Here is a 24,441-nt window from a genome sequence, read left to right on the forward strand (position 1 = left end):
ACTCCATACCAGCTGGTGGCGGTAATACACCAACACGCTAACCGTCAATAAACACAACGAAGAAGAAAGGTGACCAGCAGGTGGTGCACGGCGCCGGGGACTGTGCTGGAGACCATACCCAGCAGTAGCAGAAGAAGACATCAGCAGCACAGAGTGTTCAGGTACCAAACACCCGCACCGACGCTCTATAACATGCTCTATAACACCACAACTCACACCCACTGCTGACCCATCCCTGTCCGAACCGAAACTTTACCGGAAACAGCTAGACACAGAACTCTGACACCACAGCGCAGCTGCTTTGGGTTTTATGTTCAGAACCATCAAAGTCAGCAGATTGACAGTAAACCAGCCATCAGCTGACCGGATCAGCTGTGCGAGTGACCAGTTTACCCCAAAGTGTGAAGTCAGTCATCATCACACTGACTAACAGCAGGGGAAGTTTATTTGAAAGCATTTTCACTTCTGCAGCTATCTGATTGATTTTTTGTTTTATTTTTACACAGACCAGCAAAGATACTGTTGGCTGTAGTCTAACCTACTGAAAAAACAAGTGTTATACCAGTTCCTCTGTGCCCTATTTTCACAAGAAAACCCTTCATTCTGGCAATGTTTTCAAAATAACATTAAGCTGATTCTGTAACAAATTTAATGTGGCTATTAACATTTTTATTTACTGAGTGCCAAACAACACCAATGCTCCCCCCCCCCCCCCCCCCCCCCCACCCCCATGCTCTGTAGTTTTCAGTCTAATTGAGTTCTGATCTCAATCCTCACATTTATGGGACTGAAAACAAAGATTTCTGTCTTACATGCATCTAGCAGGAGGACATTCTTACCCGTTGTATAGACATTAAGCTCCATTTATGAAAAACACACAGAGACAGTTTCTCCTCCCAGGCTGTCTGTCTGGTGAACACAACGAACATCTTACAGCCTGAGTAGTCAAGCTGCACTGCTGTGAAATAAAATAAGCAATCTTCCTTTTTTCCTTTTCTTTACATATTGCTTATATATTTATGCCTAATATTTGTACGCTGTGAAAACCTGTGACCAAAGTCAAATCCATTGATTGTGCACACAACATGGCCAAAAAAGCTGACTCTAAAGTAGAGCATTTTTCTGACCAGTCAGAGCCCTGCTATCCTTGTAAGATGACCTCTGACCCGAGCTGTGTGAGCGTGCTGCAGGAACAGGCTGTCGTGTGGTGTGTCCCAATGGTTGGTGCTGTGGTCCTGATGATGGCGCTGTTGCTCGATAGCTAACTTTACCCTGCTATCCTTCTCCAGGCAACAGAACCAGACCGGTCCAGCATGTCGGCGTTGTTAAGACCCCTGAGGAGCTTCCTCTTCGCAGAACATCACAGCTTGACCCGGTTCTGCTCCAGCTTTGTGTCCCGAATGAGGTTCAGGAGCTCACGTAGATCTGATTAAGTGATCGGTTGGCTGGCTGATTGACTAACTGACTGATCTCTTCAGGTACATCAACAGGCTGAAGGAGAACGATGCAGCATGTGTTTCAGCGCTGCAGAGTGGGAGCATTCTTCTGTTTCATCGTCTCATTCCGCTGCTGCAGTGCAGTGACCCGGGAACATTTAGACCCATTGCTCTCAGCTACTCAGGTACAGAACCTCAGCACATGGAACAGGCCTTGAGATGGAGACCCACAAAGACTGAATTACAAGTTCAGTCTCTGAGAAAAATCTGGAATGAGATGGACAGAATTTGATGTAGAACCTCAGACCTAACAATTGAGAACCTGAACATTGTTCAAAAATCAGCTTCTCAATCAGTCTTTGGGTTTGCCTTCTAGAAGTCCAGTCAGTCCTGCAGAGAGCTGGTGCTGATGGATCCTTGCTAAAGGAGTCAGTTCTGATTGGCTGTTCTGAGCAGAACCAAGCTCAGTTCTGTCTGGATGTGGGTAAGAACATGTTGGATTCAGTTTATCACTTTAAACTTTGAGAAAGTCTGTGCCTAACTGAGTTCTGGGGGTTGTGCTTGATGTTCTGATCTGTTTTCAGGAGAACTGGATCCGGCAGCAGTAGCAGAGGAATGTAAGGGAACGTTCATGGAGCTCAGGAAAGCTTTTTTTCTCCTGGCAGGAGCCGAGGCTCCTCTGGTAGCCAAGGTGAGGAACTGTAGCAGGACTTTCTTATGTTTGACAGTCCAGAACTCCAGCTTTTGTTCTTGTGATCTAATCAAAGTTCTGGACATCTGTATGTCCTGCAGGCCCAGGCTTTGCTGCGATGGCACCAAATAAACAAGTTCTGTGGTGCTACAGGCCAGCTGACCCAACGGAACCAGGCTGGCAGCCACAGGGTCTGCAGCAGCAGCTCTAATGTCTACTACCCAAAGGTGTTAAATCAGAACTGAACATGGTCAGAGTCTGTCTTTATCAGAAGCTGATCTGGGTCAGAACCAGTCAAGTCAAAAATCTCACCAGATCTGGATTACAGTGCCTTACAAACCTATTCAACCCCCCTGAACTTTTGCAAGTTCTGCTGATTCAACAGCAACCTTTGATGCATTGGGATTTTATACAACAGTCCAGCACCACTTAATACATAATTGCTAAGTAGAAAAACATGATGCATGGTTTTCAGAATTTAAGAATAACATCTTTAAAGTAAAAATCTGAAATGTGGCATTTTTAGCCCCTCTTCACCTGTAGTTTACAGCTGCAAGTCTTGGTGCCTGGCTATAGCACTATTGTACATCTAGAGACTGACACTTTTGCTCATTCTTCTTTGCAAAATAGCTCAAATTACATCAGAGTGGATGGAGAGCGTCTGCTAACATCGGTTTTGAAGTCCTGTCACAGATTCTCAGTTGGCTTTAGGCCTGGATGCATGTGTATGTGTTGATCTAAACCATTCCCTGGTAGCTCTTGTTAAAGGTTTAGGGATGTTGTGCTGGAATATTGTCCAGTACTCGGCTCAATTCATATTCCCATCCTGTTTGGCCAGCTTCCCTGTACCTACTGGCATTCCCATAGCATCATGCTGCCACTACCATTTTTCACGGTGGGATGGTCTTTTTAGAGTGATATTTTTCTTTATTTTTTCTTTTTAAGTTCTCATCAGGATCCAAGATCTCATTTACAAGAGAGATCAGTTTTGATAAAACAAACAACAGCAAAAAAGTTAGAAACACAATCGCAGTACAAATAATTTTAACATTTGACTTAGATTGAATTAGCTAATAAAATATGACCAAAAAACAAGAGCACATTTGGCATTAAGAGCAACTGATTATTCTTAAAATAAATTTAAATTGTCCCAGAGGAATCAACCTAGACCAGGGGTGTCAAACTCATTTTGGTTTAGGGGCCGCATACAGCTTAATCTGATCTCAAGAGGGCCACACGAGTAAACTCACTGCAAGATTAAATAGAACTAATAAATGTGGACTTGTTAATTTTTTATATTAAATGAATTTCACTTTTACACAATATATTATGAATAACCTCAGGGTTTTTAAGAAAATTATGTGCAATTTCAACAATACTTTTACTCAGTTAAACATTTACTTGTGCATTATGCATAAGAACTGATCACAGTGATTGGACAATGTTGAAAAACATTTATTCACATTTTTTGGAACTTAAAAACACTGTCCTGCATGACAAAATACATCAAACACATACAAATTAAGAAATGATTTAAATTTTTCCACACCTGAAGCTTAATCTGCTAATTAAAACACAGCGCCCCTCGTGGACAATATAGGAACTGCATATCTTCAAATGAATGAAGTACATGTTTTTTCAATAATTGTTTTATCATTCTCTTCCTTTTATCTTGTCCACTTGTGAAAGTCAAATCTGATGAGCTCTTTGTGGCATCTTATTGCCACATTGCCAGACAGGACATTGAAAAAAAAACATTTTTTATTTTATTTTTTTAAATAATGACAATGCATTTAGACACAGGGCCCGCGGGCCGTATGTTTGACACCCCTGACCTAGACAGTTTCAGATATTCAGTGATTGTTTTCTTTATGTTGTTAAAAACTGCTTTTCCCTTGATGTAGTTATAGTTGACTGAGTTCTGTGATAAGATAGAAGGCCTCCTTGGTGACAAAAAACATGCCTGGGATTGTAAGACCTGTGACGTTATACCTCTTCATTACAGCCATCCTAATCACGTGAATAATTCAAATTCTAGCAAAGAATAAATACTTTTGGAAGCCACAGTATGTCTGAAATAAGTCAGAATTGATCCAAATCAAAGCTAGAACCAGGATAGACCAGAAATGGTCTTAAATCAATACATAGCAGTACAATGGACCAGAGACTGATTTCTAACAGTTTACTGACCTGGTTAGTTTCCTGGTTTCTGACGAAAGTGTTTAGTTTACTGGCTTATAACTGGCGTTTAACTAGTTTCTGAACTGTTCGTCTTGCTGGTTTCTGACTGGTTGTGTCAGAATTGACTGGTTATTTTACTCCCTGGTTTCTGATTGGTCGCTGGTCTCATCATTGCCTGGTTCTCCTGCAGATGTCTCCAGTGGTGATCGTCCTGGTGTCTGATGGGAAACGGTGTTTGTTGGGCCGTCAGGCGTCCTTCCCTCGTGGATTGTACAGCGCTCTTGCTGGCTTCTGCGACATGGGTGAGTCCCCCCCTGTGGCTGGCACACCTAGGTATCATCTAAAGTAAAGCTAGTGTGTAACGTGTGGGTGCGTTGCTTCTAGGGGAGACCCTGGAAGAGGCTCTGCGCAGGGAGGTAGCAGAAGAGGTTGGTCTGGAGGTGCAGAACATTATCTACAGCTCCTCCCAGCACTGGCCGTTCCCTCACAGCTCCTTCATGCTGGCCTGCCATGCCACTGTTAGCCCCGCCCACTCTCAGGTGACTCCCACAAAGGTCTTTTAAAGCTTAACAGAGCTTCTTTTAAACTGTAGAACGACTCAGATGAGTTAGGATAAAACAGGCAGATTCAGCTTGTGGTCGAGTTCTTCTTTAAATGAGCAGACAGAAAGCTCAGAAAGAGTGCTGAACCCTGAGGAACAGCCTAGGCAGCAGGTGGAACATCTAGCAGAATGTAACTGGAGTGTCGTGTGACCTGCTGTTTGTTCCAGCTCGATATAGACCATTTGGAGCTGGAGGATGCGCGCTGGTTCACTGAGGAGGAGATCACCTGCGCTCTGCAGGTAAAGGCTCCACCCAGGAGAGATCAAGCGCCCACTGTCTGGCTGCCTCCCAAACATGCTGTTGCCCACCGCCTCATAACGGAGTGGAGGGATCAACAACGACGCAGCGAGGGCTCAGACTGATGTCTGAATGCACCGTGGAACAAAAATAGAAACACACACACTCCTGACATAAAACTGTGATGCCTTATCCCAGCCGATATTTCCCAGACTCATTCTGGGTGGAAGTCATCCCAGTGTGATCATAGCACAGCTTTTGAAGCTATGAGAATGTTCACACAGTCAACACAGATCCTTTTAGACAGAATGAAAACAGCCTCGTTCTAACCAGAACCAGGAAAGCCAAAAGAACCAGAGAGCTTGTTTGTCCCCAACATAATCGGAACAACATCCCAACAATTCTAGCAACGGTTAAGATGGATGCCACGCTTTGGAAACCTCTGTGTGTCCCAGCTGCTGTGGTCCTCTGGCTAGTTTCAGGTCATGTTTGACATAATTTCACTTTCCCCTGAGCGATGATGATAATCAGCTTCCACACATTTGTCTGTCTGCAGCTCTCAAAAACAGCAGGAAGGAAATTATGGAGACTCTCTCCGTTTTAAATCTGAGCCGTGTTGAGATTCATGCTGCGTTCCATTCGTCCACAGTGGACGGAATTTCCAACCTCAGAGTTGGAAATTTCATCTGGAACAACCCCTAAAGGCTGGTTAACACAGCAGGATTTTAAAATAGTTGGATGATTTTTTAAAGCCTGAGAGATGTCACACGTAACGATAAAGAATTCTAGATAAAACAGGTTTGCTCGTACAGCTCGTGGTGTCCGGTCAGACGGCAAGCTCAACACACCACACACAAACCGATTTCACTCAGGATCATTCAGATAGCTGATGGGAAATCTGGCGAATCCTCTCAAGATCAAACGTGAGTTCAGAGTAAATAAACATGGACGATCACGAAGAATAGTGGTTTAATAATGACTGATTTTAACAGAGAAATAACATAACAAAAAGAAAAGCTGCTGCACTGCAAAAATAGACCTAAAAATAAGAAATTCTTTCTTGAAATTAAACTATTTTCCTTGATTTGAGCAGGTAAATAGGACTATTTGCCAATGGAATAAGATTTTTGCACCTAAAATAGGAACAATTTATCTCTGTCATCTTATATCAAGTGCAGTATATCTAATTATTTTGTTTTAGGGGTATAAATACTCATCCTATTGGCAAAAAAGTTGGGGGGGGGGGGGGGGGGGTTGTTCTCTCAGGAAATCCCTCACCATGGTTTCTGATTTGCTAGACATCACATTCAACAGACTGTCTGCTCGTTTGTCCTCAGGGAACACCACACAGTAGTTATATATTGGGGCAAGACTATCCAATATGTTATAGGCACCAGCAACCCCCGCGACCCCATGAGGGATAAAGCGGTTCGGAAAATGGATGGATGGATATCCAATATGTTGAAACTCCCCGATTTGAGGTCGGAGCAGTTCTGATGCTCTACTGAGTGGACCTGATCGCTCTTAACACACCATGCATGGCAGGAATATCTCTTAAGATTATCTTAAGAGACACGGCATTAATTTCCGCCTCTCGGAATGGGAAGGTCGGGCTAAATATCCTGCCGTGTGAACAAGCCTTAAAGTCGGAATTACAAGTCAGAAAGTTGGTGCAAAGTGACAATATTTGACTTACGTACTCAGGATTGCTGCTACTCGCAGCAACATTGAGTAAAACTTTGTATTTTAACTGTTTTTTGCAGTTGCCTATTATTTATGTAACATTTAGTCAGTCACACACGTACTATGTTTAATTGTTCTTAAGCCGGGATGTTCCAGCGCTGTTTATATGCGCAGAACAGTGTTAATGTAATTTTTATTGTTTTGATGTTATTGTTAACAGTGACCATAGTGGCTAAACGAACAACCAAGAATCACCTCGTATTGCTGTTTAAGGTTTCATGCTGTGTTGAACAGTTCAGCATAGCTTAAAAAGGACAAAGATTGAACAATAAAATGTGACTTTAAAACACATTCTGTGACTCAGGTTGGTTGTATTTGTATATATAATTCAATTCAAAAATTCAATTCAAAAATACTTTATTATTGCCAAAGGGAAATAAAATGCTGATGTAACTCATGAGGGTTTCTTCAACCAGTTGTAGATGCTGATGGCAGCGGGCAGGAATGATCTCCTGTAGCGGTCTGTCTTACAGCGGTTCTGACTGAAGACACTCTGATGTACAACAGTCTGATGAAGAGGGTGCTCAGGGGTTGTCCATAATGTTCTTCATTATATGAAGAAACCTTCCTTGCATAATTATATTTATAGGTTCCAGAAGAGTCCCCAGAACAGAGACGGCCTTCTTTATAAGCTTGTTGAGCTTCTTGAAGTTAATTGCTCAGATGATGGCAGAGGAGGTCATACTCTCCACAACAGACAACAGCCAACAGAAGATCTGCAACATCTTGCTCCAAACCCTGAATGACCTAAGCTTCCCCAGGAAGTACAGTCTGCTCTGTCTCTTCTTGTAGACAGCTTTACAATTGCATCTGCAGTCCAGTTTGTTGTCCAGGTGAACACCGAGGTATTTATACTCTTCCACCACCTCCACTACTTCTCCCAGGATGGTAACAGGGTTGGTACTATTGCTGTTTCTCCTGAACTACAATCACCTCCCTTGTTTTATCCACATTCAGAATGAGATGATTGTTTCCACACCATGCCAAAAAGCGGTCCACCAGCTCCTTGTACTCTGCCTCCTGTCCATCTCCTCCTGTATGATGGCATCTTCAACTCCAACTCCACAACAATATGCAAACTGCAAGAGGTCCTGACAGCTGCTCGCCTGCTTACTCAGGTGGGCCAATAGGAGTCTCCCTGGGACCTTCATGACGTGGGATGTCAGGGTAACAGGTCAAAGTCATTGAGGACTGATGGGTGAGTTTCCTTCTGTACCTGAACATTGTAGAAGGTCTTCCACAATTGAATTGCTCCATTTTAGTGCATCCCTTTAAGAAAGACAAACTGTTGACTGCTTCCACAAGGTGCTGCCTTTTTGCAGAGAAGAGAAAAGAATACATTAGGATGGTTGAGAGTATATCTTTTTTATACTGTTCTGCTGGAGCTTAGTCTCCAGCTTTATTTGTCTTCCCTCCTGAAGGATCTTTTTTTCACATTTAGCAGTTCCTTCAGGTCACTGGTGATCCAGTGTTTGTTTTGGGGGAAGCATCTCACTGTTCTGGTGGGGATGATATTGTCCACACAGAAGTTTATATGGTCAGTCACACACTCAGGCATGGCATTGATGTGTTCTCCATGTCGTCGACACATTGCATCCCAGTCTGTTGCCTCAATGGCTTTTGTGCACCTGTCCATGTTTTTTCCTACTGTCTGACAAGAGGGAAGCAAGTAAACATGACATAATCTCAGACTGGCCAGTTTTGAGTTGCGAGGTAAATGGAACGTACCATCACTCTGACTTCTACGGAGATTCAGGATAAACTTGCTGAATCTGCTCTTATTTTGAATGTTTCCTAGACATTAGACCGTCTGGTTTTATTCAAAGTGCTCTAAGACTTTACTTCCACTATATTAAAGGTTATATTGATAACAGTTAACCTACACTCTTTGCTAATTGGATAAAGTCAGACCTGGACAGAAAAACACAAGGAGAAGCTCACATTTCCTCCTGAGGACAACCTATAAGAGAGGAGCTGAATGTTCCTGAGGCAGATCAGTATCATCCTGAGCGCTAGGGTTAGATAGCTCCTTCATGGTGGCTGTAGAACTGTTCCTGAAAATAACTGGAAGATCTAAAGAGCTGAAAGAGAGTCCATGCTGTGTTGGAGAAAAAATACTCAAATCCAACAGAACTCATTAAAATGTAAGAGACTACTTCTACATTTGAGATGTTGTATATTTTGTTTTAATGAGTTGTTGGTAATATTCCTGTTACCCCTGCATTAAAGTTGCATTATAATACTTTGCATTATAATACTTTAGAATGAAAGTTAATTTGTCAGTAATTAAATAATAAATTTAAATATTCATTCAAAACAAAAAATAGTTATGTTGCTATAGGCTTAAGGAGGACATCAGGGTCTACTTTTCTCACTCTGCTGAGTTCTCCTACTGTTCTCCAATTTTGTACTGTTAGTTGTTATTTCAACTTTTAACAATTTTTTCCACTTCATAGGTACACCTGGTCTGGTGTTCTGTTAGCATCATCCAGGGAGGCAGATCATCCACTACTACTATAACATAGAAAGGATTCCTGGATCAATGTCTGCTTCTGTTAGAAGACAGAGCAGAGAGACAAAAAAAGCACACATCGATCCAGGATTCTTTTCTACGTTATATGATAATGGCAGGTGATCTGTCTTCCCTGGATGATGTCACATCTAACAGAACGCCGATTTTCTTTCAATTGAATAAAAACAAAACTGAAGTAATAATCTTTGGACCAATAGAAGAGAGATCAAAAGTTAGCACACAGCTTCAGCTCCTTCAGCTAGAAACCACTGATCAGGCCTGAAACCTGGGTGTAGTGATGGACTCAGACCTGAACCTCCAAAAGCATCTAAACACAATTACTAGGTCGGCTTTCTAATACCTGAAGAATATTTCCAGGATTAAAGGACTAATGTCTCAGCAGGATCTGGAAAAACTAATCCAAGCGTTTATATTTAGTAGAATTGATTACTGCAATGGTGTTTTCACAGGTCTTCCTAAAAAGTGGATCAGACAACTGCAGCTGATCCAGAACGCTGCTGCCCGCGTCCTCACTAAGACTAAGAAAGTAGAGCACATCACCCCAGTTCTAAAGTCCTTCCACTGGCTCCCTGTATCTCAGAGAATAGACTTTAAAATACTTCTGTTAGTCTATAAATCCCTGAATGGCTTAGCACCTAAATACATCACAGACTTGTTATCAGTGTATAAACCATCCAGACCATTAAGGTCTTCTGGCTCCAGCCTACTCTGCATACCTAGAACCAGAACTAAACAAGGAGAAGCAGCATTTAGTTCCTATGCTCCACTGATCTGGAACAAACTTCCAGAAAACTGTAAAATCAAGTTATTTTAAATCAAGATTAAAAACACATTTGTTTAGGATTGCCTTTGACTGTTCTAGATGAAATGTTTTACTGAAACATGATTAGTTCAAGTTTGTCCAACTGTTTTTAAAATTTGCTTTTGGTTTCCATTTTCCCATGTTTTATTTTAATTTTTTCTACATTTTATTCCAATTTTCTTTTATTCTGTTTTTATTTTCCTATATTTTAATAATGCAAAGCACTTTGCATTGTCTTTGTACTGAAATGTGCTATACAAATAAATTTGCCTTGCCTTGCCTCCCCCTTCAACAGAGCTGCCACACCAACTGCTGTCACCCCTTTCTTCTGCACCAGACGAACGAGCATGATAGGGTTTTAGCAGATTCAAAAGTTGTGATTTTCTTTGGTAGTCAGGAGTGGAAGCCATGTAATTTTATTCAGAAAGCTGTTGAAGTACAAAATATGGACCTGAAAACCGGGCCTGAGAAGGTGACTTGATGCCAGGAAGCAGCACCGGCACTTTTACCCCTATTTTAAACATATGCTTTTCTGCACCATAGTTAAACTGCTTTTTCATCTGTACTTTTGATCTCCTCAAGTTAACTTCTGCCTGTTTACAGCTCCTTAAAGCCTCCTTCTAAAACCATTAACATAGTCTTCAAGGTTTACAGTGAGACAATAAATGTATTTATATTCTATTTCCAATATTTCGATAAAATGTTAAACTTAAAAGGTGAAGTATACAGATTGAAAATACTGCCGAAAACAGTTGCTGGTTGAAGGATTAACAATTTCAGGGTTTTTTTTAGACTGGAAACTTTAAAAAAGCTTGAAGGAACATTTAGCTGTGCTAAAGTTCAAGACCTTTAGGGTCTAAGCTTTGGTCCAGGAACAGAGTTAATGGTAAGACAGGAGCCCAGAAATCCAGTGCAGCAGTCCACTATCTGTGGTTCCACCCTCCCTAATGCAGGAAACCGGCCCTGCACCACCTAACTATCTATATTGCTGTCAGCCCTAAACAGCATGCAAGCAACGTCCAAAGATTCCTGCTTGGCTTCAACCCTGTAGCTTTTACCAAGCCTTAAAATTGGGAGCACTCACTGTATTGAAAATTCCTACATGTGGTTCCTTAAGGATATCGGAAGAAAAGAGATGAGCTGTTTAAGCATCCAGAAAAGATGTTTGAATGGGCAAGAATAAATCACATACCCTTTCTAATACTTGCTGATGAAAACAACACAGATGCCTTAACTCTTTCAGTAGTAGGGCTTTTTCTGGCAGCAGGCACATGTACATAGGGTGATCCATGGGCAGTGTGGTAGGGCTATTTAGATCTTTACATCTTAAAATCTGTTAAAGGGGGGATTCCGTGGTTTTGTACCTTGACCTCTGTCTCACTACAACTTGCCGTCTTGGATTTAAAGTATAAAAAAGAAAAAGTCAAAATCTGCAGAACACTTGATGGAATATCTCAGGGGAGGCCCCACTCTTATATGATCAATGTGTTTCATGTACTTTTTTGTTTTTTGTTGTTAGTAATGCAGCTGTGCTTCTTGTCCTGGTCTCACTTGTAAAATAGAAACTTTATCTCAACGGGACAAAGCTGGTTAAATAAAAGCTAAATAAATCAAGACTTAACATATCACCTGGTGATGAACCATCCAATGAAAGTAAACATAAACCATCATTTTTGTATCCCCATGATTAAAATGAGTACTCTATGGAGATTTTAAGGATAAACATTAAAAAGGTAAATAGTGAAGAGGATATTTTAATGTTTCAAAAATTGGAATATCTAAACATTCCTCAACAAATTCCCTCAGACTGGAATTAATGGAGTTAAGATCTGTAAATATGGTTGATCGAACATAGAACATGTTTAATGAGAAGCTGATCTTTTTAAGCCTTTTTTCAGGTGTCTAAAAGCCTATGGTTGAACTAAAATTCTTGGGTCAAGATAAATATTGACCTGTTGTCAGTCTAACCTGTTCGTACTGTCGTCACCATTACAGACCTCCCTCTGTCTACTCTAGACACTCTGGTCTCTTTAATCCAGTAAATATCTGATTTACAAACTCAAGTAATTATCTTGGTCTAGGATTTTTATTGGGACTCACTTACATCAGCGTCTGATGATTTTCAGGTGGACTCCCTCTATTTTAATTTTACTCCCATTCTTCTAATCTCACGTCAGTGTGTAATGTATGGCCCTAATACTCCATTTTAGCAGACCCCTGGTATATGAACTCCTGTCCAGTTGGTGGCGGTATACAACCACAGCAGTGTTTGCCAACCGCGGCTACTGGAGAAGAAGAAAACTGCTCGCTGTAGAAAGCTGAGCTCAGCAGAGACAGAGCGGAAGCTGCAGTTCCAGGAGGATTAGAGCTTAGTTTACAGTCAGACCTGCTATTTGTTCTCAGCTCGGTTAAATCTGATCTGTGCCTCCAGCTAACGCTGCTCGTCCGGAGGGCTGCTGACGTTCCAGCCGGCCACCATGACCTCCCCCGCCTCCGTGCACACTCGGCTCGCCGCCGTCATAGAAGCTCTGGTCCACGCTGCGGTGGCGGAGCTGCAGAGACTGGAGGAGGAGAGGCCGGGATTCAGGGCTCTAAGGCCCGGAGAGGAGCAACATGATGCGGGCAGAGTGCAGCTGGAGCACCGGGAGAAGCTGGTGAGGACTAGTAGCTGTTAAGGTTAATTATTGTATGTCTCCAGGTGTCCACTGCTGCTGGGTGAAGCATAAAACTTCCCTCTCTTCGGTGTTGTCCTAGGAGAGAACGTATAAAACTGTAATAAATCTACTATTAAAGAACAGACAGCGTTGCAACCAGGGGCGGTGTTGGGATCCTGGAGCACTGGAGGCTCTGCCCCGATATAATTCACATTTCATGTCACAGCAGCATCTAACAATATTAGTTAGAGCCACGTTATTTGACTGAAACCCACCTGAAGGCAGAGAGAAGAGAGGAAACAAACTCCACTCCGTTGCAGATGTATTCTGCCCTGGGTTACAAAATGTGATAAAATATGTTTTAATGTACTTTTGTTCTCTCTCTCTGAAAGTGTTGCACTAAAATAATTCCCTGAATTTGATTCACACACTGCTTTGAATCTCTTATTTACCTTGTTCACTCTGTGTGCCTCTTATAACTGTCTTATTTGTTAAAATTTGTTTTATGTGGTTTGAATTCTGGCCATGTATTAAAATTCATAATTATTTAATACAATTAATTTGAAGTTCCAAGCATATGTGTATATTCGCTAGTTTATACATTGAGAAAGAAATGTTACATGTAAAATTTTTGAAATTTTACTATAAAACCAACATTTACCACATTAAAGGTAGAGAGGAATTTTTCTGGAATGCTCCCCATGTCCCCTTTTGAATAACTGCGCATGAGCAAGACTGTCTTACCTTGCTTTTCTGCTTCTCAGGGGGATCATGTGAAAAAAACCTCCTAAATCCACTCTGCTCTTATTTCTTTCTCCTGAGGCCTTCCTCTTCTTCTCATAAACATGTAGGCGGTTTGCTTTTTGCGACTCTTGGCCATGTTCAAAATCTACGATGAGAGCTGTGGCGCTACAATGAAGGGCTAACACCAAAGCTAACTGCTAAGCTAACGGACACATAAACACTAGAAGTGCTCAGCCAGCAAGGGGAAAGTAACAAGGAACGAGTGCTGGACAATTAATCGCATTTGCAAAAAAAACACAATTTATAAAAAAAATCCGCAATATCCAAATTGTAGAGGTCTGCAATTTTTTCTATAATATGTAACAATTGATGGATAGGCCTCCTCCTTACGGTGTCTGTAATATGTTTAAAGTGTTTTAAAGTATTAGTGTTTTACCAGAAACTTTTAGAAATCTCACCATAGCTGGCCAAACTGTTTAATGCAAAGACTTGTTTGTTGGTTGGACTTTGCACTTTATGTTCAAGGACTGATGTCCAACTCAACAAGCTATTCTCTTGAATAATAATATTCTGATTAATAAAAACAGCTTCATTTCTTGTTTTAAATAGTCGTTGTTTACAAACATCTTTATCTACAGGCCATTTTTGTTGCTTTATTGCAACTGTAGCTTTAACTCACACAAAAGTACCGAAAGTTGGTACCATTGAGTTCTGGTTCCATTTCCCGTACCGGTACCGTATCGGCTCATATGTTAAAGGTACCCATCCCTATCTACCACTCTCCTCTGGTTCTGAATAAATGAAAAGCGACCACGTTTATTGTGAGTCCAGAGTTGGTGCGGTTAGCCATGTCTCAGGCAGGATAGCCAAGCTATTCTCCCAATAAGCCTGCTGATGGCGGGTGATTGCTGTTTACTGCTGGGAGCACATCTCCCATTATGATGGCTGGGAGTAGGGCTGGACAATAGAGAAAACAAAGCATATTGATAGAACACAATTCATATTGATCGATAATTATCAACAAATTCAAAACATATATTTTAAGGGCAGCCCTGACCATTTTATGCTGTTGCTTAGCAACCTATTATTAGATAAAGAACACAAACACTAAATTCAAACTCAATCCTTTATTCAACCAACTTTTTACCAAAACTGCAAGTTTAAAAAAAAGAAAAGGAAAAAATAACGCGTGCTCTCTGAACTTTGTAGGGGTACAGAAGTGCCAACAGCTCCCAGACGGGAATTTTACGGACCGTTTTATGTTGCTCTCAACCATAGACGCATAAAAAAAATAAAAAATAAACGATGCTTAGCCCGCCAGGCTTATAATACTACGGTGGGGGAAACTCCGGGTGTCTTTGACTGTTTTGGTTGTTGAATTCCCATTAATGCCGTTTTGTCTTGCACTACAAGCTTTCAGTAAAGCCTGGAGTAGAAGGCTTGAGGACTAGAGCTCCATACCCAGGTGCCTACTGCGATATTTGTCATTTTCATGATTATTTAGACTGTCCTTTTTAGATGTTTTTGTAAATATTTTCCTCTATAATCAGTCTTTGCACCATACACCTTCACTTGCTGGAAGAAAAAGAAAAAGCTGACCCACAGGCTGAAGTTTTATGAACTTTTTAGGTAAAAAGAGAATGATCAGCTACTGATCATTCTAGATTTATTTTTTCTTGTAATTTTGTTTACCCAAGTTCTCTTTTTCTGCCTCACACTTGTTAAAGTCCACAGCATCATGCTGTCATGGTCAGATGTAGGAGGATTGAAAGAAAAAAATAACAGTCGAAATCCAAAAGGAAATCTTAACAAAACCTAAATTAGTATTTTCTCCTAATTTATCGCTCCGACAGAAAAGGTTTTTAATGTTTGTTCTAACATATGATGTCAGAGATGTGTTCAGATCCCCATAATGAGAGGAGAATGAGTCGGCTAGCTCAGCTGTTCCTGGAGAGGCAGCAGGAGACCTTCTGCATGTTCTTCCAGAAACAGTGTTGCTGAGCCTGGAAGAGGATAAATTTCACTGTTCTTGTTGTAAATGACAGGAAGAAAGCCTCTTTATGAGTTCCGTTCAACTTGAAGAGCATTGATTATTAAGCGTTTTAACACGTTCTGCCTGGTTCCGTTAGGAGCCCTAATCACTTAATGCTTCACCCGCATCATGTATCCTGACAGGTGCAGTTTGCCTCCATCATGGAGACTCTGGGAAACGAGGCTTTAGGGAAGATCCTGAACATCATGGATGAAGCCAGGCTAGTGATGCAGGTGGGGTGGAGCAGTAAGAAGCCACAGACCAGCGTCCTCTACATCCTCAACCACGCAACTCTAGGTATGAACATAAACAATGCCTCCAGCAGTTTTACACCAATCACAGGAGATGCAGGGTGAGGATCTTTCTCACTGTTGTTTTTTTTCCTAGCAGAGCTTGAGCACTCATACGGAGTCAGAAACCAAAGCTGCGAAGCTGAAAGCGCTTCTCAGGTAAGGCTGTCTGACCTGTGCGTGTTTGTGTTGCCTTCACTGACCTGACTGACGTCTGGATATTGGGTCACTGCAGGTGAGCACAGGGGGCGAGGCTGTGGACACACCGTTCATTCCAGCGGTGAGCGTTAAAGATGGACATGGGAACATTGACCTGGGAGCCATTATAGAGAGTGAGAACCTGATCCATGTCTGCTGATTCAGTCTAGAAACAAAGTGTTCAACATGTCGGTATTTTTCTCCAAAAAAATGTCTTTAATGGACCGCCTGGCACAAAACTGTCACCTGATGTCGGTAAAAGCCCAAGTAACCCACACAAAGAAATAAACACAGATAAGTGCCTCACTTATGTTTAGTCCTAGTTGATAGCCTATTAAAAGGTTTTGCTTTACCCAAGGTATCACACAGGAAGCATCTCATGATGGGTAAGCGCTGACTCAACACCTTTATGACCTTATTGCTGTAGAACATTCCAGTGGCATTTTTACGCTCTGTTTTCTCCGGAAGTAATGGTGAATGTGATTGAATGCATTAAGAAAAAAAAACTAAAAGAAAAGAGGCTGCCACGCTTCAGATGTTATTCTGGCTGCTTTCTGACCTTCTGGATGAGGCTTAAAAGTTATCCTTTAACTTTGGAAGGCTGGTAATTCTAAAGATTTCACTGTGAATAAAAGGCAGAAAAAGAAATTGACCAAAACCTTTTTCATGGCATCATGTGGTACTGACACTCGTATACCTGAAGTTAGGTGAATGGTAATTCGATACCTTGTTCAGAATGTGACATTAAAATAGTGTAGTCACCTACTATGACACCAGCAGCTCTCTGGTTGCATCCAGAGGTTTCTTGATTAAATGATCACACCCTGTTGGCTTATTATGTTTCATTTCTATGTTTAACTCTTAGTTTTTGCTGTATTGGCTAATGAACGTAGCGCTTTTGTGTATATTTACCAAAACAAGAAGACGTGACCAGGGGTCCGTTCTTCGTACGTCGCTAACTCAGTTAGCAGGATTTCATTGTTGACGATTTGGCATGATCTTGGATCATTTGGTTCTTCGAAAGACATCCTGCACTTGTTGTCATAGCAACATGTGCGCCAGCTTAAGCCTGCTCGAGAGCAGGAAACTTGGCTGCTTTCTGAAAAAACAAAGGAAGTTGCTAGAAAAGCCAAGTTAGTCAGCTGACTGGAACCATGTTAAAAATCCAAAGAAAGAACTGAAGGTCAGAGAGCATCAGAGCCCCGCAGAACCTTCTTCAGCTGAAGTTTATGTGGAGGAAGGTGTCAGAATCACAGCTGAGAAAGGCAAGAAACTAGTCTATCTATACAGGAGATGCTGTGATGTTTTCATTATCAACAGCAGGCTTTTCATCTTAGTATTAAATATTTTGCACTAAGTGGGTTCTGCCCCTCTTCTGTGTGGTTTAACTTTATTACACCTAAATTAATTTTCACCATTTTGCATTGACTTCTTTGCATGTGTGGATTTTGTGGGTTTTTACAGACATCTTGATTTCAACTCTCAATACAAGTACAAGTGAAACCAGATATCTTACACTGTATAAAAAGACACAGCCTGTTTATTCTTCCTGTTAGATATTAAATCACAACAAACATTTCCTGTTAGATCAGTTAGGATCAGCTAGTTTTCCTTCATAAACTTGAACCTATTTGATAAATGAACTGAACCTGACTGAATTGTTTTATCATTAGGACCTAACTGGATTGTTTGTAATCGAATTTGAATTTGATTTGACTGAAAGGACTTGTTTTTGTTTTTATAAAGTAGTTCGGAAGAGTTTAGCCTGATTTCTTCTCTGAAAGCAAGTGGAAAATGTTGCATTTCTTTTTCTACAGTGTATGTAAATATCTGGCTTCATGTACATGTCCACTGAGGAAAAACAATGTGTTCAGTGCTTGTTTTTCCTGTGCTATCTTCTATAATAAAGCAGCGGCAGCGCTGCAGGTCCAGATTTCCCCTGAATGAGTCGTGGAGCCTCTCCAGAGCTGTTGATCAGTTCTGATCACACCACTGTTGATTCTCGGTTTGTTTTCTTCTCAGGAGCTCGTGTTGAAGCCGCTCCATCTCCGCCGTCTGACCTGCAGGAGCCACCTATAGAACTTTCTGCTCCCTCTGATACTTCCCAGCAGGACGCCTCCCGAAGGTTGTTGTCCTGCTCGGTCTGTGGGAAGTCCTTCTCGTCTCAAAGCAACCTGAAGTCTCACCAGCTCATCCACACGGGCGAGAAGCCGTTCGCCTGCGGCGTCTGCAGCCGGGCCTTCCGCCAGCGGCAGAGCCTGCAGAGCCACATGCGAACGCACACCGGCGAGCGCCCGTTCGAGTGTCCTGAGTGCGGGAAGCGGTTCTCTAAGCAGGCGCAGCTCAAGACGCACGCCGTCATCCACACCGGCGAGAAGCCGTACGGCTGCGACGTGTGCGGCCGGAGGTTTAACCTGCCGCAGAACCTGCACCGCCACGCCGTCACCCACACCAGAGAGAAGGTTTTCATCTGCGGCGAGTGCGGCAAAGGCTTCACCCGCGCCGTCACGCTGAAAACGCACCAGCTCATCCACACCGGCCAGAAGCCCTTTAAGTGCGAGCAGTGCCCCAAGTCCTTCCGCCACGCTGTCAACCTGAAGAACCACCAAAGGATCCACAGCGACCTGCGGCCCTACAGCTGTGACCTCTGCGGCAAGACGTTCCGACAGGCGGTGAACCTTAAGATCCACGACCGTATCCACACTGGCGAGCGGCCCTTCAGCTGCCAGCAGTGCGGCAAGGCGTTCAGCCAGCAGAGCAGCCTGGTGTCCCACAGCCGCACCCACTCCACAGACCGGCCGTTCCAGTGCCCCACCTGCGACAAGACCTTCAACAACACCAACAGCCTGAAGCTCCACCTGCGCATCCACACCGGAGAGAAGCCGTATGCCTGTGACATCTGCAGCAAGGCCTTCAGCCAGGGAAGCCACCTGAGGACCCACAAGAGGCACGTACATGCCGGCGGCAAGCAGTTCATCTGCGACAAGTGTGGCAAGAGGTACGCCGACCAGCGCTACTTGAAGCTTCACAAGTGCTGCTATGCATGACCTGTGAACGGAAAGGACTTAGTCAGCCGGCTCTTCAGAGGACGCCACTTCTGCACTTTTCACAGTTTAAACACCCCTGATGCTGTGGAGACAGCTCGGCCCTCAGCTCTGACAGCCTTCTGTTTTGATTGGTCTGAACTTTTAATTATTATTAATGCGGATTCAGGGGCTTCCTGTGAACAAGTTTTATAGATTTATACATGATATTTTTCATTTTTTGAAAAGATGAATAAAATGTTATGTATCACATCTGTCTGACTGCTGTTATTTAAAGGTGCATCAAAACATTTGCCGACTGCTATTATGTGAGAAAAAGGGCTCCGGTGGAGGCAGGTATCTGGATTTGTGTACTATGTCCCTCCCAGAGTTGTTCTTTTTTTCTCCCCTCCATTGCTCCTCACAATTCTCAATGAGAATTAACGCTCTCTCTCCTAGACTTGATTTGCTTTCTTTCATCCTATAGAGTTGAAGGCAGACTCAAAGCTCATGTGTGCTTGTCTCGTAGATGAGGCCACTACAGGAACTACTACTGGCATTAACTGTTTGTTCCTAAACATAGAAAGCATTTTGTGTCGACTATGTCTTCTCAAACCCCCATTTGGTCATAGCAGATGGAACTGGACCAGGTTCTTTGGGAGGTTCCTTCCTGTTAAAGGGGAGTGTTCCTTTCCACTGTCACTGCATGCATGCTCGGTGTGAGGGATTGCTGCAGAGTCAACAACTCGATGCAAGCAACTGTCCCGTCTAAATGCTGCACAAGAGGGAGGGAATGCTGCAGGTCACTGACTCGATGATGCAACCAATGTGTTTCCTTAGAAGAAACTACCGATTTGAAAAAAAGAGTTTTTGATCTGCATTATCTGATGAGTAGGTTCAAATTGCATTGTATGTAATTTACTATAAATCTGTGAGAGTGTATTGACTTTGTAAAATTTGTGGATTGGCCATATATAAATAACTTTAATCTACAGGCCACCAAAAGCACATCATTTTCAACCTATTTTCCTAACAGATGCTGATATCACCATCTGTGTTGACGCTCCCTCCGGTGTTCTTGCTTCAAAATAACAAATTTCTTTTGGATTCTTTTGACCTTGTAGCACATGTAAGTTCCCAGACACTCAATTGCTCATCAGACCAATCCAAGAAATAAAGATTATGTTATGATATATTTTTCTGGGATGAACCCGGACACAGCACGCACACACAGAGTCAGTTCTTATGAGTGAGTTTTATTGAATAGTTTGGAAGATGGAGGATGAGACCAGAGTCTTTCAACGGACGGAGGTGAAGGGTGTAGAAGCTGGCTGGCAGGAGGAGTGTGGAGAGACTGACCGGGAGGAACTCTGGAGCCGAGCACTGGAGAGCAGGACATCTGAGCAGAGCCGTGGAGCGCAGAGCTTCAGAGCCGAGCAGAGCAGTGGCGAGCAGAACGTCATAGTCGAGCAGTGGCGAGCAGATCATCAGAGCCGAGCAGAGGCGAGCAGATCATCAGAGCCGAGCAGATCATCAGAGCCGAGTAGAGGCGAGCAGAACGTCAGAGCAGAGCAGTGGCGAGCAGAACGTCATAGTCGAGCAGAGGCGAGCAGAACCTCAGAGCCGAGTAGTGGAGCACAGGACGTCCGAGCCGTGCAGTGGAGGGCTGAACGTCCGAGCCGAGCGGTGGAGGTCTGAACGTCTGAGCCGAGCGGTGGAGGTCTGAACATCTGAGCCGAGCGGTGGAGGTCTGAACGTCTGAGCTGAATACTGGAGGAAACAAAACTGTCGGAAAGTCTATGGGCTGACTGAAACAAGACCAGGTGAACGGAGTCTTCAGGCTGACGGGTACGAACGGAGCTGACAAGAAAAACTGGCAGGGACTGAGCGGGAGTGAACGCTATGGACCGGCGACGGGAACAGAAAGAGGTGAGTCTGATAAAGCGGTGGGAACAGGTGGAAGCAGTTGTGGGTTAATTGCAGCCTGCCAGGTGAAACTGATCAGGCTGCGCAGGAACAAGAGAGAGGGAGAGAGGCTCAGCATGCAGCCAATAAGCTGCATCCTGACAGTACCCCCCCCCCCCAAGGCCGGACACCGGACGGCCCAGAATCCCCACGCCGGGCGGGTGGAGGGGGCCCAGGAAGGCGGGCAAGAGTCGAAACCGAACTCTGAGGGACCAAAGAGCCTGCAAACACAAAAGGGGCCAGAGAATACGGGGAACCAAAGGGGCCAGAGAACACGGGGAACCAAGGAGCAAGAGAACACTGATGTGCCAAAGCCCAATCAGGGGGCGGCACATCAGGGAAAGGCACGAACGCTTGACTGCGCCGGGGGAAAAAGCGAGTGCTTGGCAGCGCTGGGGAAAGAGCGAGCGCAACACAGCGCCAAAGGGAAGGAACGGGCGCAACACAGCGCCAAAGGGAAGGAACGGGCGCAACACAGCGCCAAAGGGAAGGAACGGGCGCAACACAGCGCCCAAAAGGGAAGGAACGGGCGTACACAGCGCCCAAAAGGGAAGGAACGGGCGCAACACAGCGCCAAAGGGAAGGAACGGGCGCAACACAGCGCCAAAGGGAAGGAACGGGCGCAACACAGCGCCAAAGGGAAGGAACGGGCGCAACACAGCGCCAAAGGGAAGGAACGGGCGCAACACAGCGCCAAAGGGAAGGAACGGGCGCAACACAGCGCCAAAGGGAAGGAACGGGCGCAACACAGCGCCAAAGGGAAGGAACGGGCGTATGGAAACGCCAAAAAGGGAAGGATCGGGCGTATGGAAACGCCAAAAAGGGAAGGATCGGGCGTATGGAAACGCCAAGGGCAAGGAACGGGCGTATGGAAACGCCAAGGGCAAGGAACGGGCGTGTGGAAACGCCAAGGGCAAGGAACGGGCGTGTGGAAACGCCAAGGAGAAACAACGCCGAAGCGTGAGAGGAGCGCAGGGGCCCAAGGGGCGAGATCGCCGGGGCGTGAGGGAAACGCCGAGGCGAAACGGACGCATGACAGCGTCACGGGGAAAATATAGGCGTACGAAAACGCCAAGAGGGAAGAACGGACGTACTTAACGCCAAAGGAAAAGGACGGGCGTACAAAACGCCAAGGGGAAAGAACGGGCGTACTTAACGCCAAAGGGAAGGAACGGGCGTACTTAACGCCAAAGGGAAGGAACAAGCGTACTTAACGCCAAAGGGAAGGAACGAGCGTACTTAACGCCAAAGGGAAGGAACGGGCGTACTTAACGCCAAAGGGAAGGAACGGGCGTACTTAACGCCAAGGGGAAGGAACGGGCGTACTTAACGCCAAGGGGAAGGAACGGGCGTACTTAACGCCAAAGGGAAGGAACGGGCGTACTTAACGCCAAAGGGAAGGAACGGGCGTATTTAACGCCAAGGGGAAGGAACGGGCGTACTTAACGCCAAGGGGAAGGAACGGGCGTACTTAACGCCAAAGGGAAGGAACGGGCGTACTTAACGCCAAAGGGAAGGAACGGGCGTACTTAACGCCAAAGGGAAGGAACGGGCGTACTTAACGCCAAAGGGAAGGAACAAGCGTACTTAACGCCAAAGGGAAGGAACGAGCGTACTTAACGCCAAAGGGAAGGAACGGGCGTACTTAACGCCAAAGGGAAGGAACGGGCGTATTTAACGCCAAGGGGAAGGAACGGGCGTACTTAACGCCAAGGGGAAGGAACGGGCGTACTTAACGCCAAAGGGAAGGAACGGGCGTACTTAACGCCAAAGGGAAGGAACGGGCGTATTTAACGCCAAGGGGAAGGAACGGGCGTACTTAACGCCAAGGGGAAGGAACGGGCGTACTTAACGCCAAAGGGAAGGAACGGGCGTACTTAACGCCAAAGGGAAGGAACGGGCGTACTTAACGCCAAAGGGAAGGAACGGGCGTACTTAACGCCAAAGGGAAGGAACGGGCGTAATTAACGCCAAAGGGAAGGAACGGGCGTACTTAACGCCAAAGGGAAGGATAAGCGTACGACAACGCCAGAGGGAAGAACAAGCGTACGACAACGCCAGAGGGAAGAACAAGCGTACGACAACGCCAGAGGGAAGAACAGGCGTACGACAACGCCAGAGGGAAGAACAGGCGTACGACAACGCCAGAGGGAAGAACAAGCGTACGACAACGCCAGAGGGAAGAACAAGCGTACGACAACGCCAGAGGGAAGAACAAGCGTACGACAACGCCAGAGGGAAGAACAAGCGTACGACAACGCCAGAGGGAAGAACAGGCGTACGACAACGCCAGAGGGAAGAACAGGCGTACGAAAACACCAAGGCTCAACAACTCCTGCTGGAACACGACTGGTGTACAGAAACACCAGGGGAAAACCCGCCGGGGCGTGAGGGAAACACCGGGGCTTGGGGAAGAGAACGCCGGGGCGCCAGGAAGAAGAATGCCGGGGCGCAAAGGGAACGCCGGGGCACAAGGGAAACAGGAATATCTAAAACACCAGGGAACAAGAACGGAGGACGTACTAACACGCCGAGGAACCGAGAAAAGAGGGCGTCCTAACACGCCGGGGAACCACGAATCAGAGGGCGTCCTAACACGCCGGGAAACCGAGAATCAGAGGGCGTCCTAACACGCTGGGGAACCGAGAATCAGAGGGCGTCCTAACACGCCGGGGAACACTAAATCTAAACGCCAGGAAAACAAGACCTAAACACCAGGGAACTAGAGGGTGAGCTAGGCAGCAACAGGCCAAGCGCGCCAGAGGGCACAGACAGCGACTTAAGCACTGGAGGGCTCTGGCGGCGACCTGCGTGCGCTGGGCAGCGACAGGTTGGCGCACCAGAGGGCTCAGCCGGTGACATAGGGGCGCCGGAGGGCTCTGGCAGCGCCTAAACAAGGGAACAACAACAAGAGGGTGAGCTAGGCAGTAACAGGCCAGGCGCGCCAGAGGGCACAGACAGCGATTTAAGCACCGGAGGGCTCTGGCGGCGACCTGCGTGCACTGGGTAGCGACAGGCTGGCGCACCAGAGGGCTCAGCCGGCGACATAGGAGCGCCGGAGGGCTCTGGCGGCAACCTGCATGCGCAGGGCAGCGACAGTCTGGCGCACCAGAGGGCTCAGCCGGCGACATGGGTGCGCCGGAGGGCTCTGGCGGCGACCTGCATGCGCCTAAACAAGGGTACAACACAGATACACTAGGACAAGACAGAACAAAACAACTACTGAAGGGAACTAAACTAACCCAAACCGAGCAAAACATACAACGAAAACAGGAGAAGGGTGTAGGGACCTAGAAAGCGCAGGGACTTT

The 24,441-nt window shown here is 45.0% G+C and overlaps 2 protein-coding genes across 3 annotated transcripts; both read left to right on the forward strand.

Annotated features, from left to right (window-relative positions):
• On the forward strand, positions 1-5,292 carry nudt13 (nudix (nucleoside diphosphate linked moiety X)-type motif 13). The gene is made up of 9 exons (XM_012876260.3): positions 1-161; positions 1,290-1,405; positions 1,479-1,621; positions 1,813-1,920; positions 2,021-2,127; positions 2,229-2,354; positions 4,499-4,610; positions 4,693-4,847; positions 5,078-5,292. The coding sequence occupies exons 2-9, from the start codon at positions 1,314-1,316 to the stop codon at positions 5,270-5,272; spliced, it is 1,038 nt and encodes a 345-aa protein (XP_012731714.2). The 5' UTR covers positions 1-161; positions 1,290-1,313; the 3' UTR covers positions 5,273-5,292.
• A 7,191-nt stretch (positions 5,293-12,483) lies between these two features.
• si:ch211-207i20.2 (uncharacterized protein LOC568537 homolog) lies at positions 12,484-19,437 on the forward strand. Of its 2 annotated transcripts, none has more exons than XM_012876251.3 (5): positions 12,484-12,879; positions 15,799-15,952; positions 16,043-16,104; positions 16,181-16,277; positions 18,166-19,437. In XM_012876251.3, exons 1-5 carry the CDS (start codon positions 12,703-12,705, stop codon positions 19,188-19,190), a joined length of 1,515 nt encoding a protein of 504 aa, XP_012731705.2. In that variant the 5' UTR covers positions 12,484-12,702; the 3' UTR covers positions 19,191-19,437. The 2 variants fall into 2 exon arrangements, with proteins under 2 accessions (XP_012731705.2, XP_012731707.2); XM_012876253.3 differs by having other exon boundaries at positions 12,485-12,879; positions 16,046-16,104.
• The last annotated feature ends 5,004 nt before the right edge of the window (positions 19,438-24,441 follow it).

Source organism: Fundulus heteroclitus, chromosome 10 (assembly GCF_011125445.2).
Source record: "Fundulus heteroclitus isolate FHET01 chromosome 10, MU-UCD_Fhet_4.1, whole genome shotgun sequence".
Lineage (NCBI taxonomy): Eukaryota > Metazoa > Chordata > Actinopteri > Cyprinodontiformes > Fundulidae > Fundulus > Fundulus heteroclitus.

Coding starts and splice junctions, on each gene's coding strand:
- nudt13 (XM_012876260.3), top strand. CDS start 1,314: ATGTCGGCGTTGTTAAGACCCCTGAGGAGCTTCCTCTTCGCAGAACAT. Junction 2,128..2,228: donor AGGCTCCTCTGGTAGCCAAG/GTGAGGAACTGT, acceptor TATGTCCTGCAG/GCCCAGGCTTTGCTGCGATG. Junction 2,355..4,498: donor CTAATGTCTACTACCCAAAG/GTGTTAAATCAG, acceptor GTTCTCCTGCAG/ATGTCTCCAGTGGTGATCGT.
- si:ch211-207i20.2 (XM_012876251.3), top strand. CDS start 12,703: ATGACCTCCCCCGCCTCCGTGCACACTCGGCTCGCCGCCGTCATAGAA. Junction 15,953..16,042: donor CCTCAACCACGCAACTCTAG/GTATGAACATAA, acceptor TTTTTTTCCTAG/CAGAGCTTGAGCACTCATAC. Junction 16,105..16,180: donor AAGCTGAAAGCGCTTCTCAG/GTAAGGCTGTCT, acceptor GGGTCACTGCAG/GTGAGCACAGGGGGCGAGGC.